Source organism: Balaenoptera physalus, assembly GCF_965194825.1.
Source record: "Balaenoptera physalus genome assembly, chromosome: 7".
NCBI lineage: Eukaryota > Metazoa > Chordata > Mammalia > Artiodactyla > Balaenopteridae > Balaenoptera > Balaenoptera physalus.
The window spans coordinates 45109963-45130459 of NC_138886.1; the positions used below are offsets into that span (position 1 = coordinate 45109963).

At 37.5% G+C, this 20497-nt stretch overlaps 1 protein-coding gene across 4 annotated transcripts in view; it reads left to right on the top strand.

Moving 5' to 3' along the window:
• Positions 1-20497, top strand: part of TRPM6 (transient receptor potential cation channel subfamily M member 6) — a 209006-nt gene that overhangs the window by 137303 nt on the left and 51206 nt on the right. For 3 of the 4 annotated variants that reach the window (XM_082470799.1, XM_082470801.1, XM_082470798.1), the window contains 8 exons: positions 1734-2014; positions 3339-3567; positions 7030-7182; positions 12290-12436; positions 15805-16065; positions 17239-17490; positions 19388-19562; positions 19767-19881. In XM_082470799.1, the coding sequence (XP_082326925.1) occupies positions 1734-2014; positions 3339-3567; positions 7030-7182; positions 12290-12436; positions 15805-16065; positions 17239-17490; positions 19388-19562; positions 19767-19881 (1613 nt within the window). The remainder of the gene's footprint in view (positions 1-1733; positions 2015-3338; positions 3568-7029; positions 7183-12289; positions 12437-15804; positions 16066-17238; positions 17491-19387; positions 19563-19766; positions 19882-20497) is intronic. The other variant, XM_082470800.1, reaches the window with a different exon arrangement.

A 20497-nucleotide genomic window follows, 5' to 3' on the forward strand; every position in this document is an offset into this window, starting at 1 on the left:
TTTTCTTCCTTTAAAGTTTGAGAATGGGAAATACAAATAGAGGGATCATTTACAAGTACTATAAACAGATGGTGCAAGTCAAAAGCATAATACAGGTGTTCTCTAACAATGATGAGCAAACGCCCAGGACAAGCAACTAAATGATTTGCCGGGGCTGGCACCTCAGGCTGCCTTCCTTGTTCCTACCTCTACCATGTCCAGATGTTGACTCAGGAAGGCAGTCCATGGGATGGTAATAAAAAATAGAATCATTAGCCCAACATTGCACCCTCCTCCTCCTTTCCCCAAGGCTAATTGGAGGTGACTGTTTCCTTCTCCTTTCTTTTCTCTGACACTGTCCTCTTGCATCTTCTTTTTTCCCTTTTGAAGCTTTCTAAAAAATAATTTTGGCCTAATGTTACAGTATGACAATGATAATGTATTTATGACTGTGTGTGTGCATGTGTGTGTGTGAGCAGTATTATGCCCCCCTCCCTTTACTACCTCAATCCCACTTTCCTCTGGGGGTGAATGCTTTTGTTTAAGAGTTTCCATATAAATGGTTCCTATGTTGGCTGAAAGAGGTTTGCTTTTTATAGTTCTTAGAATGAAAAGATGTTTCATAAAATTACCATTGGTCATAATCAATGAACATAAATTCCCTTCATTTATAGAAATAGAGGAAGCTTATTACTATTTTTGCTATGATCTCCTTTAATTAGAAAGAATAAGCTGGGACGAAGTGAAAGAGTGGCATGGACTCATATATACTACCAAATGTAAAACAGATAGCTAGTGGGAAGCAGCCACATAGCACAGGGAGATCAGCTCAGTGCTTTGTGACCACCTAGAGGGCTGGGATAGGGAGGGTGGGAGGGAGACACAAGACGGAGGAGATATGGGGATATATGTATATGTATAGCTGATTCACTTTGTTATAAAGCAGAAACTAACACACCATTGTAAAGCAATTATACTCCAATAAAGATGTTAAAAAAAAAAGAATAATTATTGAATCTTGTTATTTGCCAGGCATTATTTTGGACACTTGGTTGAATTTGAGATGCAGGTGTGTTGGAGAAGATATAATTATGAGTGAGAAATGGTCCCACCCTCCCTCCCAAAGTAATAACCACAGTGCAGTATGATGAGCATTGAGAGAGAGATACATACAAAGTGATATAGAAGACTATAGGGGTTAGAGAATGGTTTTTGAGATGAGCTGTAAAAGGTGGGTTTACCAGGTAGAGAATAGTATTTCATTATTACCTATTACCATCACTAGGGGAATATAGTCAGAATAAAGGAAAGCAAAATTAAAACCAATCTATCTGTATGAATGTTGGCAACACTAGTGCCATTTTTCTAAGAGGAAGATAATGAATCTATTTGTAAGGTGAGGTTAGAGGTTTTTTTTAATAGTTATCATTTATCTAATATGTTATTTTAGCCCATTTCCTTGAGAAATTGAAAATTGTTGTATAGTTAGTGGCTCTATTCCAAAAGTATAGTGTTTTAAGTTGTGTTAAGTGAACTTAAGGTATCTCAGCCTAGGGACCCTGGAATTATTAGATGCAACAAGAAATGGATTAAAAAAGGCCAAAATTTTGGTTTCTGATTTATAAAGTTCTATTATTATTTCCATCTCTTTTCGGTGATTTAAAAATATTTTTAAGATACCCGATGTGTTTTGTCAGGTAGAACATCGTGCATTTGAGTATTTGGACACCCATTCCTATTTTATATTCTAACAGGAAAAGTCTGTAGCCCTTCATAAATCAAGGAAGAAGTCAAAAGACGAACAAAATATATCAGATGACCCTGACTCTACTGGCTTTATTTATCCTTATAATGACCTGCTGGTTTGGGCTGTGCTAATGAAAAGGCAGAAGATGGCCATGTTCTTCTGGCAGCACGGAGAGGAGGCCACAGTCAAGGCAGTCATTGCTTGTATACTCTACCGAGCAATGGCCCGGGAAGCCAAGGAGAGCAACATGGTGGATGATGCCTCAGAAGAGCTGAAAAATTACTCAAAGTAGGAGTTCTCCCTTTACCTAACATTCACATCAACAGTTCTTAGAATGGTTAGACACGTTTATCTCCCTCAGCCTAGAACTTGTAAGATGAGTGGACTTATAGCCGTGTGTTTCATGGACTGTCCCATAAATAAGGGTCTTGAGGTATTTTAAGGACTAAAAGGCAGGGAGGTGGCCTTCAAGTCAGGAGACTCGGGTTCCAGTTCTAGTCCAGCTCTTTACTAATTGTCAAATCACTTGACCAGATTTCGGGACTTCAGTTTCTTAACTATAAAATGTTCAATGAATGATTTTGGAAGTCCCTCCTAACTCTCAAACTCTTTGATACTAAGTTATATTAAAATTTGTTCTTTAAGTACAGCTCAGGCAGGAAAACAAATAAATATATTAGGTATTAAATTACCAGAGAGTGATGGTAGAAGATAGAAGAGTTAGAAATGTTTTGGTTTTTTGATGTAGTAAAGCATCATAGTAGTAGGGAAAGAAAGCAAGCTAGAGTTAATAGAAACTAATTTATCATTTTGATTTAAAAAATTCCAGAGAATGACAGTGTCTACTTTTTAGAGAAAACAACCTCCAAGAAGATCACCTGGGGGTGTCTCCAGGTCTAGTGCCTTACTTAAGTCATCTGTGTATTTTGTAAAATCTTTAAATTTATTTATTTATTTATTTTTTTGGCTGTGTTGGGTCTTTGTTGCTGCGCGTGGGCTTTCTCTAGTTGCGGTGAGCAGGGGCTACTCTTCGTCGTGGTGCATGGGCTCTAGGCGCGCAGGCTTCAGTAGTTGGCATGCGGGCTCAGTAGTTGTGGCGCACGGGCTTCGTTGCTCTGCGGCATGTGCGATCTTCCCGATCCAGGGCTCAAACCTGTTTGAGCCTGCATTGGCAGGCGGATTCTTAACCAATGCGCCACCAGGGAAGTCCCTAAAATCTTTAAAAAAAAAAAAAAAGGAGTGGCGGGGGCAGTTTCCACAGTTTTTCCTTAAATGCTAGTTCGGTTTATGAACAATCTTTTCTGTCAAAAAATTCTTTATTAGGTACTATCAGGGAGCCCCACACCAAGCCATACACAGCTTGTTTTGTGGTGTGGATTCGCTTCTCCCCATGGATAGCTCAGGCACTCCTGGTGGAAGCCCTCTAGTTCTGTTCTTTTAAGGAAGGGAGAACAATCCTTTTCCTGAGCAGCAATCCCTTTAAAACAGCTTCTGCATTTTACTGTTCCCTCTTTTGTCTTGGTCTTTTCTGAGTCTCATATCTAATCTTTTTTAATGTTTCTGGGGCTCTCACCTGCATTTATTTTTGCCACTCACCACTGTGTCATTGCAGACAGTTTGGCCAGCTTGCCCTGGATGTGTTGGAGAAGGCATTCAAACAGAATGAAAGAATGGCCATGAAACTGTTGACCTATGAACTCAAGAACTGGAGCAATTCTACCTGTTTAAAACTGGCTGTTTCTGGAGGGTTGAGGCCCTTTGTTTCACATACTTGTACCCAAATGCTACTGACAGATATGTGGATGGGGCGTCTGAAAATGAGGAAAAACTCTTGGTTAAAGGTATATTTACTTGCTTTATAGAGTTTAACGTTAGTTTAGTCTATACTCTTGAGGTCTATACTCTTGAGTTCATTTTTCCTTTGCTCCAGAAGATTACCTTCAGGAAAACCAGTTAATGTCTTTGATTCTCACAGATGAGCTGAGATTTTCACAGTGGAACCTCTGACAACTACTTTATCTCCCACTACCACAGTTTCTTTTTTTTTTTTTTAATTATTATCTATTTATTTATTTATGGCTGTGTTGGGTCTTCGTTTTTATGCGAGGGCTTTCTTTAGTTGTGGCTAGTGGGGGCCACTCCTCATCGCGGTGCGCGGGCCTCTCACCATCGCGGCCCCTCCTGTTGCGGAGCACAGGCCCCAGACGCGCAGGCTCAGTAGCTGTGACTCACGGGCCCATCTGCTCCTCGGCACGTGGGATCCTCCCAGACCAGGGCTCGAACCCATGTCCCCTGCATTAGCAGGCAGACTCTCAACCACTGTGCCACCAGGGAAGCCCTACCACAGTTTCTTTTTAAAAATGGGCATAATTGTGCCAGCTCCGTCCGTCACAAAGGCATACTCATGAGAAGGTGGTTAGAAGAAGTTAAAAGCATCTACAGACATAAACAAGATTTCGTTATTAGTAAACACCATTGTCTCTGATAATTATAACAGAAGTAAATGAGACTTTTTAGTGAAAATTTTCTCAGCTTAAAAATACTAACTCATGATAAACTAAATAAAATTAGCAATTTCTGTTGTTGTGTTCATCTAATGTGATGTTTCAGGAAATAAATGGCTATTTTATAAAGCTGCCCTCAAACACATTTGTTCACACCACTAACTATCTCCAAATTTTTCTATTCCATTATGGTTTAGCCTCATCTTTCATCTTGAATTATCAAGAGTAATTTAGTTAATTAGTAAAGGCATTTAATTTTTGACATCAAACCTAAGCCTAAAAAGCTCTAGGTTATGGTCATGCTTAAGAAGTACATAGCTTATGAAACAGAAAAAAAGGAGATGAAGCATGATCATTAAGAGCTACACAAGGTTATAATTTATATTTTAATTTTATTCTTCCTAGAGCTCTTAAAAGTATGATGTGTCCCAAATAGAATGACTGTTTTTAAAAACATTTTTTTGGTGGGCAAACTATAGAAAACACAAACAAATAAGAGATATGACATAAAATATATAAAAGAGCTTGTACATTTTAATTCCACTAATGAGATTGTGGAAACAAGAGAAATGTCAACCAGAAATTATTTCACATAGATTCCTCTTTAACAAAATATTGGAGAAACAACAATTGTTTCTAGAAGAAGTTCTCCTTTGATCTGTTTCGATTTCAGCCTTGGAAATGATGAAGCAGAGATGTAAATGGGTCCATCTTTAGCTACACAAGTGCTGGCAATAAATCTTTTTAATGTTCAGAGAGTGAGATGGGGGTATAGGTAGCTGGGATTTTGAGGAATAATTTTCTCCATGGCTCTGTCCTATACATACTTTAGTTGAATAGAAATCCTTGTTACTGAGAACTTAATAACTTTTTGCTCCTCATATACTTTATTTTTATATCAACAAAGAGACTTAACTGAAGCAAGACTAAATGTTTTTGCCCCAAAACATAGTGAGTTGACAAAGAAGACTGATTAGCTACTTAAAATCTTTGAGTTGCAGTAGACCATATTGCTCTCCATGCCTGGATCCTAATTCCTCAGTGCTTGGCTTGTGAGTTTTGGGAACACTTTTGCAAATGTAAAATGTCCTGGTCAGACTAATTCCATGTGGATGAAGACTGGAGGAAGACCTTGTAGAGTTTTATGTGGAAGGGAAAACTCATTTAAGTGCTTCTGGAGAATAGACTCTGACCTATTCCTTGGAAATGGAATATTGATTTCATTGAATACTGTTTCACAAGCCAATTGTTCTGCAATGGTCAAGGGCAAAAGAATGTGGAGCCTTTTCAGGAAGTGGGTTAGGAATTAATTAGTGTAATATTATCATTGTGCCTGCTAACTATGGTGTTTCCAGACCTGGAAGATTGCATGTATTTTGGGTTCTACATCCGAAAAGAAAACAAACACACAAACAAACCAATCCTATCTGACTGGGAAAAGTCCAGAGAACCTTCACAGGAAATCAAGCTTTAAAACAAAACAACAAAAGGTCATTTCAGCATAAAAAAAAATGAAGTCGACAAGGACATGACTTAGTTTCTTTAATCATGAGTGGTATATAGTCTGGGTTAATCTTACCTTTATTCACTGAATCCCAGAATTCTAGGCCTAATTTTAGCTCGAAAGAGATAATGTTCACCAAGATGATTATTACAATATTTAGTAAATCTTCTAAACTCTTTACCCTGAAAGGCCAATACAGGTTGAACATAAAAATTCTTTCGAATAGACTATAAATAAATTCATGAATGTTAGCAATAGCATGAAAAAACCATGGATGTCTAGATTTCTATCTTTGTTGGGTTTTACTGGCAGAGAAAATATATGTGTGATGGGAGATGCATCTAACAGAAGGTGACTTGGTATGTTTTTATATTCTTGATTTTATAATATGAATAAATTTTCATGTGTTTTATATGATAGTAACTACTTAGTGGCTTTAAAGAATTATTCAAGCAATATGCTCATTGAAAAAGAATACTTCTCACTGCTGTGCCTCTGGGTATTATAACATATAACAGTGTGGTATATGTATTTTAAACTTTCAAATGCATATATGTATATGCATCGTATTTTTTAATTTTTTAAATGGGATTACACTGTGCATATTATTTTATAACTTGCTCTTTTTAGACTTAACAATATAACTTTCATTATATTCAGAACTGCTTTTGTCTTTTCAATGATTACATAGTACAGTTGTCTCTCAATATCCACAAGGGATTGGTTCCAGGACCCCTCAGGATACCAAAATCCGTGGATGCTCAAATCCCTTATATAAAATGGTGTAGTATTTACATATAACTTTTGCGTCTAGATTACTTATACTATCTAATACAATATAAATGCTATGTAAATAGGTGCCAATGTATGGGAAATTCAAGTTTGCTTTTTGGAACTGTCTGGAATTTTTTTTTTTTTTTTTTAATCCACACTTGGTTGCATCTGTGGATGCGAAACCCACGGATATGAAGGGCTGGCTGTATTCCACTGTTAGGTTGTCCCACATCAGCTCTCCCTCTATAGATGGACATTCAGATTGACACTAATTTTTTGCTATTACAAATAGCCATGCAAAGAACATCCCTATCTACACATGCTTGGATTCATGAGTATTTCTGAGGGAGACACTTCTAGAATTGGAATTCTTGAGTCGGAAAGTATGTATACAATCAGGATATCCACTGAATTGGGGATGGATCTGACATTTTATATACACCCAAATCTTAACTTTATTTGGATCATACTTGTGCCTTGTATAACCCCCACTACTTACTTTGTTTTCTTTTCTTTTAAAGATCATCATCAGTATTCTTTTCCCACCCACCATTTTGACATTGGAGTTTAAAAGCAAAGCAGAGATGTCACATGTTCCCCAGTCCCAGGACTCCCAGTTTACGTGGTATAATGGTGACCAGAATGCCAGCGCTCCCAAAGAAAGTGTTTGTCTGGTTAGTGCAATATCATAATGAACTAGGTTTTCATGGCATTGACTGCACTCAAACATACACAGACACAAAGCTTATTTATTTAACAAATTATTTAACAATCTTAATCATATTATAGTAAGGTCAGGTATAGCGTGTATGATAGTTCTAATTAACCCCCGTATATTATTAAGCAAAATATCCTATTTCTGCCAAAATCAAAGACTTTATTATGTCTTGAAAGCTGCTTACCTTTTCATTTTCCTTTGTGACTAGTGGAATAAATAGACTTACTATTTCTCTAAAGCTACAATAAGGGATGCCTCATATCCTTAAAAATCTTTATTTAAAAAGATGCTGGTTTAAAATGTGCATTGATCTTCACTGTTTCACGCCATAGTTTTTTCATTTGTTATATCCGATGAGTTTGAATAGTTTTACTTGAGTTCCCAGATGTATACTCTTTCATGGGCAACTTGAGCTGCTTCTATTGCAACCCATCTTCACTGGAGAGTCTCCAATATGCTGTCTATGCATACATTTTTTGAATTTTATGTTTCAACTTGGATCACTGCTGATAAAGTTGTCATTTACTGTGAGATGTAGTAAACATCTTTTCTGGTACTTAATACTTCAGTGAGGCATCTTTAGCTAGCATCTTGTCTGATGTGCTTTTGTACTTATGAGGTATTTGTCATAATATTAAAAACGTATTTGATAAATGTTAAATGAAAAATAATTATAATTAGTTTGTATGGCTGGCATCTGCTGTGATTGGTTGAGCCTTTATTCTGATTGGTTAATGCCAGAACAGTTAACCGGATCAGTTGTTAAATATTTTTGCTATCATGCCTGTTTCGGTATATGTGTGTTCCTCTCCTCTTCCTTCCCTCCCTCCCTCCCTCCCTCCCTTCCCTTCCCTTCCGTTCCCCTCCCCTCCCCTCCCCTCCCCTCCCCTCCCCTTCCCCTCCCCTCCCCTCCCCTTCCCCTCCCCTCCCCTCCCCTCCCCTTCCCCTCCCCTCCCCTCCCCTCCCCTCCCCTCCCCTCCCCTCCCCTCCCCTCCCCCTCCCCTCCCTTCCCCTCCCCTCCCCTCCCCTTCCCTTCCCTTCCCTTCCCTTCCCTTCCCTTCTTACTTTTCTAAGCCTGATAGTTCCATTTGGGGTTCTCAGAGTCCAAGACGGCAGGTACATTCTAAACTCAATAGAGTGTGTGAGTTCTCCTTTGCAAAGCTGGGTTAGTCAAGTTGTCATAATTGTGATTGTACTGGTTAGATTATATGGTTACTAAGTTTAGACCATTTCAATTTTTTTTTTTTAAGGAAAGAGAAGAAATGTAGTGCTTGCCTAACCCTATTAGAAATAGAAGACAATCTTTATATGTGAGACATTCACATATATATGTTTGCCTTTATACTACTTCAGTGTTCACGTTAAGTTTAATTAGCTTGTTGAAGTAAACAATGAAGGAAACTGTTTATCATCTGTCTACAAACAAATATGTAAATATGTTGGCACTTGGTTGCAAGTAGTGCTTTGGAAGTGGATGTAACTTCACTTTTGGCTCTTAGAGGTTTCATAGAAAGACAAGCTTTCACTGAAACTGAAGGCATTGCAGATAGCTGGAGCATTCCACTAAGCAGTTCTTCTTAAAGCGGAGACTCTTAGGGAAAGAACTCCTTCCTTGAATGGCAATTAAATGTGCTCTTAACATTCAAAAAAGATGATAGTAAGCCCTCACAGTTCCCTGAAAAATTAAATTTTGTCTGTAATATAGTGGTTCTCTTACAGCAATTGCTCACCTGGTGGTTTGGACATGGCCACATCAATTAATAATTCAACGAATATCTAATAGCTACCTTCCACGAGCCAGACAAGTTCTGGGGGCATTTCATTAACTAAGGCAGATGCGGCCCCTGCTACCATGGAGCCTATAATCAGACTGACTATCCAAGATACCTCACCATTATTCAATTTAAAGCATTTATTGAAAAAGTGTTTCAAATCTGGTCTGTTATGAATGGATTATAATCATAGTAACAATGTTCTTTTATCTTTGAATTTAACTAAAGCAACAGGTTTGGATTATCTGCTTTGTGTTTAAAATTTTGTTAATCAGAGAATAAGGGGTAGAGGCAGCATTTGGTGGGACATACAAGTTTTCATAATGCTGATTAAGTATAATGTACTTGATTAGTTGAGGAACACAATTGGCATTATGTATTTTGGGGGAAAGCCAAAGACAGGAGGGACATAGATGCTCTTTTAGAGTGTCTTTGTGCTTTGTCGTCATGGTAATAGTGTGATAATAAATATGATGAAAGCACTGGTAAGAGGAGAATGAAAGCCATTATTCTTTTTTAAAAATTATTTTTTATTTATTTAAAATTTTTATTCTATGATTATTTTATGTTCAGAAAGGTGGAATAGCAGAAGAAAAAAATGGAGGACAAAGACTTTGGAGTTTTCTTGTATGTATGCAGAGCTGATTATAATATGAGTAGGATTTTATTACAATTTATTTTTCTTGATTAAGGGCTTCAATAAATGCGTCAAGTTTTCCTTGAGTTTCTCTAACTTTCTTGAGGTCCTCAGCCATTTGAACTTGTTTAGCAGTAAGTGGTTTAACTTTCTTCTCGCTATCTTCAGCAAAATCTTCTAATACCTCTTTGACATTTTTCTCTAATTGCCTGACTTCAGGGTTTCTAAGTTGCTGCATTAAAGTATTTGTGGTGACAGCAAGCATGCATTGTACTTGACAAAATAGGACAACATCATTGCATTCCTACTCAGAATCTACAAAATGCCATTGTTAGGAATGAAAGCCTCTTCAACAAAGGTTACAATGATTTAGAGCTGTTTTTAAGAAATGTCTTCTATAAACGTGGTGCCAAGTATCCTTAATCAAGCTCCATCTACTTCTGCTCCTTGGGATTCAAGGTTCTTTTGGACTGTAGTTATCTCATCACTTGCAAGATAAGCTGGGTGTTCCTCATTACATTTCAGCATCTTCTCCAGTTCATTCTTGGTTTCATTGTGAACACACTGTTCTTGGATCTGATTCTTCCAATGTAACCACCTCTCTTCCCAATCTGGACCTTCCATATTTCAGTTGCATTTTCAGTATCCTTGAGATGACCCTGAAGAACCTCTTCCATAAAATAAATAGCTGCATCTCACTGCTGTTTATCAGACATGGACTGGTCTTCTAAAGCATTGTATTGAATAACCCTCAAGCTGTCCTCCACAAAATTATTCCACTTCTGGTGTTTAATAGTTTCTTCCTTAACAGCCTCTTTAAATTTATCAAATATGTTATCATGCTCTTTTCCTTTTGGTTCTGTCATGAAGTGGGAAAATTCTTCCTGTAGGGTCTCCCAAGCAACCTCTATTGCTTTATTAAGAAGCTGTTTATCAATTCACTGTTTAAGCTTGATATCCACTGTAGTATTAAAAGTCCCTGAATTCATGGTCTGTGTAGCTAGAAGATGGATGTTTTCAATCACATGAGTTGATACTCTTTCCCACAAAGATTGCTGAACAATTTCCTCCCAGTGTTCTGGTGTAACGTGGCTCAGACTGATAACTTCATTGAGGATTTCATTTTTAGTTTTTTCAAATAGTTTTTTCCGATCAAGTTCTCGCAGGCGAGGATAGTTATTCTTCTACTCAGTTTCAAGGTTAAAACATGTTGCTTTGAAACTATCAGCCTGTTGTTCAATTGACTCTCATACCATTTTCCAAAAGTCCAACACAACAAGGCTTCAATTTCTTTTAGTCATTTGGTGTGCCTTTAGCATGCTTGTCTTTAGGAGTTTTGAATTCCAAAAAAAATTCTTTTCTTTTTTTTAAACTTTATTTATTTATTTATTTATGGCTGCATTGGGTCCTTGTTGCTGTGCACAGACTTTCTCTAGTTGCAGTGAGCAAGGGCTACTCTTCGTTGCGGTGCGTGGGCTTCTCATTGCGGTGGCTTCTCTTGTTGTGGAGCACGGGCTCTATGCGCACAGGCTTCAGAAGTTCTGGCGCACCAACTCAGTAGTTGTGGCTCGTGGGCTCCAGGGTGCAGGCTCAGTAGCTGTGCCACACGGGCTTAGTTGCTCTGCGGCATGTGGGATCTTCCCAGACCAGGGCTCGAACCCGTGTCCCCTGCATTTGCAGGTGGATTCTTAACCACTGTGCCACCAGGGAAGCCCACATTTCCTGTTAAAAGATTAAAACCACACAGAAATCTATGAAGTAGGGTGCTATCTCTTTTTCTTTTCTTTCATCATCCCTAAGTTCCCTCTTCTCGAAAGCAACCAGGCTGCAAGTGCTTTTTTTTTTTTTTTTCCTTTCTTCTCCTTTCTTTTCCTTTCTTTTTTCTCTCTTTCTAACAGCTCTTCTATGTAGACACCTCTGTAGTCACATTTATGCAACCACTTCCTTGTCACACAGATACTCATTTCTCACCACCTACAACTGTTAACCCCTTTAGGCTGGCCCATAACTTTTGAGAAACTGATGGAAGATGCTTTCCCTAGAAAAATGCATGCACAACACAAATACTTGCATATAATTTCAGGAGGTTCAAGGAACTCCAGAAGCTCAGAGAGTCCGTGAGTTTCAGGTAAAACCTCTGTTATAAATGAGTGGAGAAGCTATCAAAGCCAGAATCCTCAAACTAACACTGTGCCTGACTTCCCTATAATTTGGGAAAGATGTATCACCATTATGTGTCCATTTTGTCCTCCTGTATTATGGAAATAATTCTATTCTCTGTTATTGATTTCACAAGGATTTTATTAATATCCTTAGGTTCCAAAATTACTGATAAAGGAGATTAAAAAGAACAGGAAGAGGGACCATTTTTAAATGCTTGGAACTACTCAGTTTGACTAGGTTTTCTTATGGGAGACTCAGCTTGGTTTTCAGAAATACCCTGTTCTCCTTACCCTGTCAAAGATTGATACAATAAATGTAGTTTTCCTTCCGTTCAAGACTAAGATTGTAATTTGTCAGGTGGGTGCCCAGTTAATTTCTAATATTTTTATTATATTTATGTATTTATGAAATATATAATATCTTAGATACTGGTAAATGTCAGTATTTTAGTTATGCCTCTGACAATAAATGATTGTTTGCTCATTTTACAGAAAGACTATGATTTGGAAAGTGGCCCTGATGAGAAACCAGATGAAAATCAGCACTTTGATTTAAAGAGCGTGCCCCAAAGCCTCCCATGGACCAGGAAAGTCTATGAGTTCTACAGTGCTCCAATTGTCAAGTTTTGGTTTTATACGGTTGGTCTCATTTCAAAAATTATATATAGTATTCAGGATGGTTAATTGCTAATGATAATGTTGATAATGATATGCCTGATTTACCAACTTGTAATAAAAATGTAAAAAGTGCAGTTAAAAAAAAAGGGAGGAATGACAAAGGAGGTAGGGAAGAAGATTGGAGGGAGGCGAGAAAAGGTGAGAGCAGATCTCTCTGACTTTGGGAGTGAAGGCACAAGCATTCTTCGTTTTTTGAGCGCTTCCAGTTAACACAGCTGGGACTCAGAATCCGAAACTGTGTGGAACAATAGAATGAACAATATGGTTGTAGAATTAAGTGATGGGGGTGGATTCTTTTCCCATCTTGGGCAAAAAATCAGCAGTTGAATTGATTTTTTCTTTGTAGGAATAATGTGTAGTATAGACCAAAAAATTCAAGTGTTTGTTTTTTGTCTTCAGTTGCAAATGCTTCTAAATATGTAGAGGACAAGAAACATTTTAGAAGTTGTGTAAACAAATACTAAATCTATCATGGATGGGAGAGATACAGAGAAAACAACTGTACACTAAATGTATTGAGTGCTTTTCACATTTATTTAACAGTATTTATTTTTCTAATGCTAACCTATAGTTAGTTAAATTGCTCAAGATTGTATATTTCTAAAACATTTTGTAGTGATTATAAAAGGATATTTGTCTAAATGTGTTATATTTCAAAATATTTACTTGCCCAACCACACACTTATTTCATATACTTATTCAATAAGTATGTAGCTCTGAATAACTTTTATCTGTTTTCAAAAATAAAGTCTTCATTCAGATGATGAGATTTCACCATTTTTGTGAACATGGAAATACTGTATTTTCTGTATTTTGTGAATACAGAAAATCCTAGAGACTCTGATAGTAGCTTCGAGAGAATTTAACCATAGTCACATCATTGGGTAAAGAGTATTCAGCTATTTCTTTCCTTAGAAATTTCTAGCTTATGAACTCTTAGAGACAGTAGTAAAGCTAAGCAAATGGAACAACAACAACTACAAAAATAGCTAAGGATGGTGTTAGCAGTGAGCACAGGCATTTTTAGTCATGGCTGTTACATTGCTAGGTTATGGTACGTGTGCTTTATTGAAGCAGTGTCTTGTTATAAATGCTATGATGAAAAAGAAATGTAAACATTTTTGGATATCTTTTTAAGAATTGGAAAGGAAAAAAAGAAGAGTCAGAAGCAATACCACCAATATCTACAGTGTTTTAGTGCCTGGCCACCATGAAAACAATGTAAAAAATGACTGCTTAATAGTATAAATTTATTTAAATTATGTTCCTAAGGGGTCATCAAATATATTAACCCTTGAAACATAGACCTAGAGAAGTATAGAATTAATAGAATTTACTTTAACTTTTTTATATGCTTCTCTACTAAGCTTCTTAACTCATAGGCAATGCTAATACCCATTATGCCTGGCTGAAATATCACCTATTGTATATAATATCAAATGGTAGAGTCAGAAGTGATTTCAGCCATTCTCTATGTAGAACTAAGCTTGGAAGAAGACTTATCAAACTTGGGTAGAGCTCAAAAAGATATGAGAAATAGGGATCCAGGTTAAAATAATATGATTCTTGTGAGAAGGAACACACACATAGGCACTTTTCTCTCTGTTGATCTGGGATTTTTAATACGTGTTTATTAGCTAGCACTGTGCATTGTCTCTGAAGCTATTGAAAAGACTGCACTGTCTCATGCATTGTTGGTGATTGTGGAAACTGATAAAGCCTTTCTGGCAGGCAACTTAGTAATATGTGTCACAGTTTTAAATGTGTGTGTAGTTATTCTACTTCTGGGAATTGTAAGAAGATAAGAATGTTAGATAAGATCACAAAGCTATTAATCACTGTGTATCTGTGTGTACGTGTTTACCGCGTCTTAATTCTTTGAATAGACTGGAATTAATATGCACAGTAATTAAACATACATTTCTTGAATGTCTATCATGTGTCAGGCTGAGTGCTTAAGTGCTGTAGATAAAAACGTCAACAGTCTTTAACTACAAAGACTCACAATTGGACAATACGTTTCCACTAACCAGAATTTTTCTTTTTTTAAGAAAAAAACAGAATCAAATTTTATTATATTTCTAGCACCCAGAGATAGCAATTCTTAACATCTGCTTTCAACTTTTTTCTATCCAAATATTTTCAAATTTTTCCACAAGTGAGATCATAGTGTATGCAGCAGTTTTAAACCATTTTAACTTAACAGTTTATCACAAATGCTTAAAATTCACTAGAAGGATTATGCTTAATGTTTATAAGTACGTTTCTACCTTTTACATATCTGCATCTCATGGATGTGCAGTTTATGTAAAAATTCCCTTTTGTATCTTGTCTTCTTTCTCCTTCTATTATACTAATGTATACTTTTCTGGCTCTTTAACCTCCAGCCTCTAAGCTTTTTTTATTTCTGTTCTGCCACTTCCAAATGGAAAACTGTTTCTTCCTTTATCTGCTTATCTGGAAATGGTGTTCATCCTACAAGACTCAACTGATACACCTCTTTCTCCAAGTCTCAAATCCAGCTTCATCCTCTGCATTCCTGTCATGCCTTTAGTAGACTTGCATTATGGAAGTTATCATACTCTGTACGCAATGGCATCGGCCTGGGTCAGAGATCACACTCCACCAGCCTGGCAAGTGACATTAGTGAGGCATTTTCCTGCAGGTCTAGGTTGAATGCTCTGGGCAGAGCAGCCTCTAGGTGGCATAGACTGTTTTGAGAACTCCTCACTTATGGAAAGCTCAGGACCGTGAAACAGCTGCCTGGCTAAATTCTGTAATCTGCGTAGGCCCAGTGAGTCATGTGTTAGAAGACGTGAACCCAGTCCATAAGTGGTAACTGGAATATTTTAATCAGCATAAAATAAAACTCCCAGCAATAGTAAATATCACAATTTATTATATTTGAAAATAGGTACCTACTAACACTGCTCCTTTGGCATTCTTGGGACACACGTTTTCTGTTTAAATGGAGGGGAAGGTGTGTGATTCTCTCTTGGCTTGCTGTTGGCCTGACTGTGTCCATGCTGGAATGTGCAGGGCTCTGAAAATTGTGGTCAGGAGTCAACAAGATGTGACCATGCCCACTTCCATGCATTTGAGAACAGTGATCTTCTTTCCTTCCACAAATTCCTAGAATAGAAAACTGTGGATTCTGATGCCTTCTTTGATAATTAGGTCATCAGTAATCAGAGGGTGGTCCCAGTTATATTTTCATGCTCTCATGGTGAAGTTCATGTGTGTGGTTCTGTTCATTTGGGTCTGTGTGTGCTTGGCATCCTCCATTATGACTCTCACTCATGTGCAGGGAATCCATGTCCCCCTCACAGATGGTGTATTTGGCATTCCTCATGCTGTTCACTTACACCGTGTTGGTGGAGATGCAACCCCAGCCCACCGTGCAAGAGTGGCTCGTTATCATTTACATCTTCACCAATGCCATTGAGAAAGTCAGGGAGGTGAGTTATCCCTTCTACCTTTGTCTTCTACATACCTCTGCTAGACGTGTTCTGCGCTTGGGTGATGAAAATGGAGAGGTCAAGCCTGAGGGTGAGTCAGGCAACGATCCTGATTTGTATGCTACGGGAAAGGTAATTAGGGGGGAAATTTCTGATCTCAGCCTTTTATTGTTGCCAAATACTGTCTGTTGGTTGCTGCTCTTTGAAAGCAGTTATTTTAGAGGACATCTTAGTGCGTTTATCAGTTCTAGAGTGATGGTATCTAACTGTTTTTAGACCCTCCAACTATTTGATTTCCCAAAAGTGTTTTTTTTTTATAAAGTTGATGTTTTTTGATAGCCTAACATTACTTGCATATTATTGCTTTCATGTCACAGAGTGGCACATAAATGGCTAAAGTTGTGCAATGTGTAAAGAATTCATTTATAGTTTTCGAAAGTTCCTACTAAACATTTTTGAACATTTAAGATAAAAATTCCTCTGGGGCAAGTAGTCCAAGAAACAAAACAAAGCAAACTTTTCATTTTTAGTTTGCAGTGAGTCACTTAAAACAAAAGAAAAGGAATGAATATTCCTATCCAATTATAACTGCAATCACATACCGTATGACTTAGGCTGTTTTAGATATCATTGTATATGTATCTCTCTCTACCTCTGTGCATTTACATACAATGATTTTGTCCTAGAGCTAATATGACCAACCTTGTATATTATGTAGAAAACAATTCAGCAGAAAAACGTTATCCGAATTATACCATTTTTATTATGCTTCAGGGAAAATGGCTTTTTACTGTTTTACATTTCAGTTTGTCTGATATTCTGTTGCAGGGGTAATTTCTTATAATAGTGAATTCTAATATCACATTCTGAGTAATTTGCTAACTACTCACTAAATAGCAGTAGCGGGGCCAGATTACAGGATTCTTTGGTTTCTTTGCACTAGGCTATACGTCATGAAATGGAATTGCAGCTATATTCCATTGCAATATTGAGTTTTAAATGTCTTGGCGTTTCCCTGTGTTAGTTTAGGATTAATGAAAGCTAGAAAAACTTTTCTTTTTTAAAAAAATTTCTGGTTCGTTTTTAAATAGCTGGCCAGTACTAACAGTGAGATTAAACTACATTTATAGAATTGTTTAAATAATTCATTCCCCAAGGATAACTTACGTCTCCAAAATCCCCTTATGATCTAAGGTTTGGCATGATTCCAAGTACTCCTTAAAAGAACAGTTGATGTATTAAAGATCATATTGATCTTGGGTTATAACCCATTCTTTAAGTTTCCCTCTTTCTTTCATCTTTTAGGTTTATATTTCAGAACCTGGGAAGTTTACTCAAAAGGTGAAGGTATGGATTAGCGAGTACTGGAATCTGATGGAAACTGTGGCTATTGGCCTGTTTTTGGTGGGTTTTGGCCTTCGGTGGGGTGACCCTCCTTTTTACACAGCGGGAAGACTAATATACTGCATCGACATCATATTCTGGTTCTCACGGCTCCTGGACTTCTTTGCTGTGAATCAACATGCTGGTCCCTATGTGACCATGATTGCAAAAATGGTGAGTACAGTCTGCTGTATAATCAGGTGTTCTTTTAACAGTTCTACTTAATTTCATGGTTCACATACATTGGTTTAACTTTTGAAATTATTTAAAGAAGCACACACTTCATCCCCACTTTCCTTATAACCATAAACTCTTATTTAACAAATGTCCTTGGATAGCATATTGGATAGTTGATTACAATACTCAGCTTACCCTTTTGGTTAGGGCCAGATGATGGGGGGTTGAATCATATCTGTCTCTGAGCACAGTAATTCCTGAGGGCCAGATTTATGTGAGGCTACCGCCAATAATATTTTCTGCTGAAATAGTGATTTGTCTTTTTACCTCTCCACCCCCAGCCAACTCTTAAATAGTGATTACTGTGGGCCACACATTGTTCTAAGTACTTTGTATGTATTAACTCATTTAATCTTCAAAACAACTTTATGACATGGGTACTATTATTATCCACATTGTACGTTCAAGGAAATGGAGTTCAGGTAAATTTCCCAAAGGCATAAGTCGGGGAGCCAGGATTCAAATCTGGGCCACCTGGCTCTGTCTGCCATCTGAGCTCACTGTGCACTTGTATTAGCCCTGTCCAACTGGCTTTGCACAGGACCTAAGAAGGACAGTACCTCAAGATCATCTTTGCTTTTTCTTCTGGAATACTCACTGGCAGGGAAGGGGCAAGTTCTTGAGAAGGAAAGGTAGTGTTGAAACAAAGGAAGAAGACAGAAAAGGGAGAACCTCCAGGATTCCAAAGATAGATTTTTCTTATTTTTTACTTTTCTCTTAGACCAGCAATATTTTCTCTGGTCTTGGTGACATTGGTATTAATTCAGTAGGTTATGCTGAGGTAATCACTGTATCTCAGTGACTTAGCACAAGTTTATTTCTCCCTGATACAAAGATTGATGTATGCTCATGGAGGCCACCCTCTACCCAGTGACTCAGGGATCCCAAATCGTTCCATCTTGGGATATAGCTGTGTCAACATTGTGGCTTCTGAGGTTTCCTATGACAGGGAATAAGAGGGATGGAGAATATCTAACAGCTTTTAACTGCTCTGGATGGGAAGTGACTTAAATCACTGTTACTCCACAGCCCATTGGCCAGGAATAGGTCAGGTGGCTCCTGCCTCATGGAAGGGAAGCTCATGGACTATTCACGGAGTATGTCTCTGCCACAGGGAACAAGTGGGTTGAACTGATGTACATTTAGTAATTGAAATGAATTATTTAAAAGAGCCTTTAGAAAATTACAGTACATGTGCTATATATACATGTGTGTGTAGTACATGTGTGTACTGTATGTGCTCCATTGTGCATTATAACAATCAGGCTTACTTTTAATACAAAGACTATGTGTTTGGGAGTTAATGAACCACTGGATTTAACAAACATTTTATAGTTGCTTTTGCATCTTTAAAACAAAATTCTTCACTTCATCAAGATGTTCAGTATCTTGGAGTTCAGTACCTTGGAGCAGATTCTTGGCCTGATCAATTTCTTAGACTCAAACTCCTGAAGATAATCCTGGGAATAAGGAGCCATTTTACTAATTTGAATATCCCTATTTTTTTTCTTTTCCTAATCTCTGATGAAAAGTTAGATATTAGCTAATCAAAAGCTATTCATATTTCATCACATCTTAAAAAAAGAAGCACAGATCCTCTACAGTTAGCACACTTAAATTACTCCATAGACTACATTGACATGAAACATATACTGTGCAGAGAAAACAAAATGTTTTAGCCAAAGGAAATCCAGCTATTCATGGACTAGGCATTTTGGGCAATGACTAGACAGTCTTATTATTGGCAGGTATAATTATGATGGCTGCAGGTGTTTGATTTGTTTTAAATTTCAAATCTGTAGTAAACTTCTGGCTGTGACGTGCTTTTTTGCAGACAGCAAACATGTTCTACATTGTGATCATCATGGCCATTGTCCTGCTGAGCTTTGGAGTGGCACGCAAGGCCATCCTTTCACCAAAGGAGCCTCCATCCTGGAGCCTTGCTCGAGATATCGTGTTTGAGCCATACTGGATGATCTATGGAGAAGTCTATGCTTCAGAGATAGATGGTACGTAGAGGATTCCGCCACCATGCAGCGAGTGAACCTTTGTAGATACTCAGAGTAATAAAGAACCCTGGAAAACAACCATCTGAATCTTAAAAATGTCAAGAGTTTGTGGTATTCTGCTAAGTCAATATGCTAAATATTTGTCTAGAGTCATAGGACTATGATTCACCTTATCTCTCATTCTTTTAAATTCTTTATTTGTAGTTTGTTCAAGCCAGCCGTCCTGCCCTCCTGGTTCTTTTCTTACTCCATTCCTGCAAGCTGTCTACCTCTTCGTGCAATATATCATCATGGTGAACCTGTTGATTGCTTTCTTCAAGTAGGTTATTTTAATCAAATACAGTTATTTTGTATGAATCAAAAATGGGTGCAGGTATTTTGAAAGATTCACATGTAACCTTTGTTTTTTGTGTGTTTCATGTTTAATTACTATGGTTTTAAAATATGGGCATGGAACTACTGGCAGGAAGGCAGCAGTGTATGAGAAGAGAAAAAACAATAAATAGAGAGTGTAATAAAAGCGGACGGAAAGGAGATCATACACTGTAATTAAGCAATAATTTGGAATCATGGAGAGTAACAATTGACGAGGCTGAAAGTTGGTTAAAGAGTCCTTGATAACTTTCCTTCATTGGCTCTCAGTATATCTCATTCTCTGTTTTCTTCTATATCACTTTTCACTTCTTCTCAGTCTTCTTTTCTGGATCATCATATTCTCTTCAACCTTTTAACATTGGAATGTCCCTGGGCCCAGACCTTTTGTTTACACTTTGGTGATCTTGTTCAGTTTCCTGTATATATATACTGACAAATCCCAACTTGTATCTTCAGCCTAGATCTCTTTCTTGAACTTCAGTCCTGTAGATCCAGCTCTCCTGCTCCATTACCAGTCAGATGTATAATATTGGCTTGGCCAAAAAGTTCGTTCGGGTTTT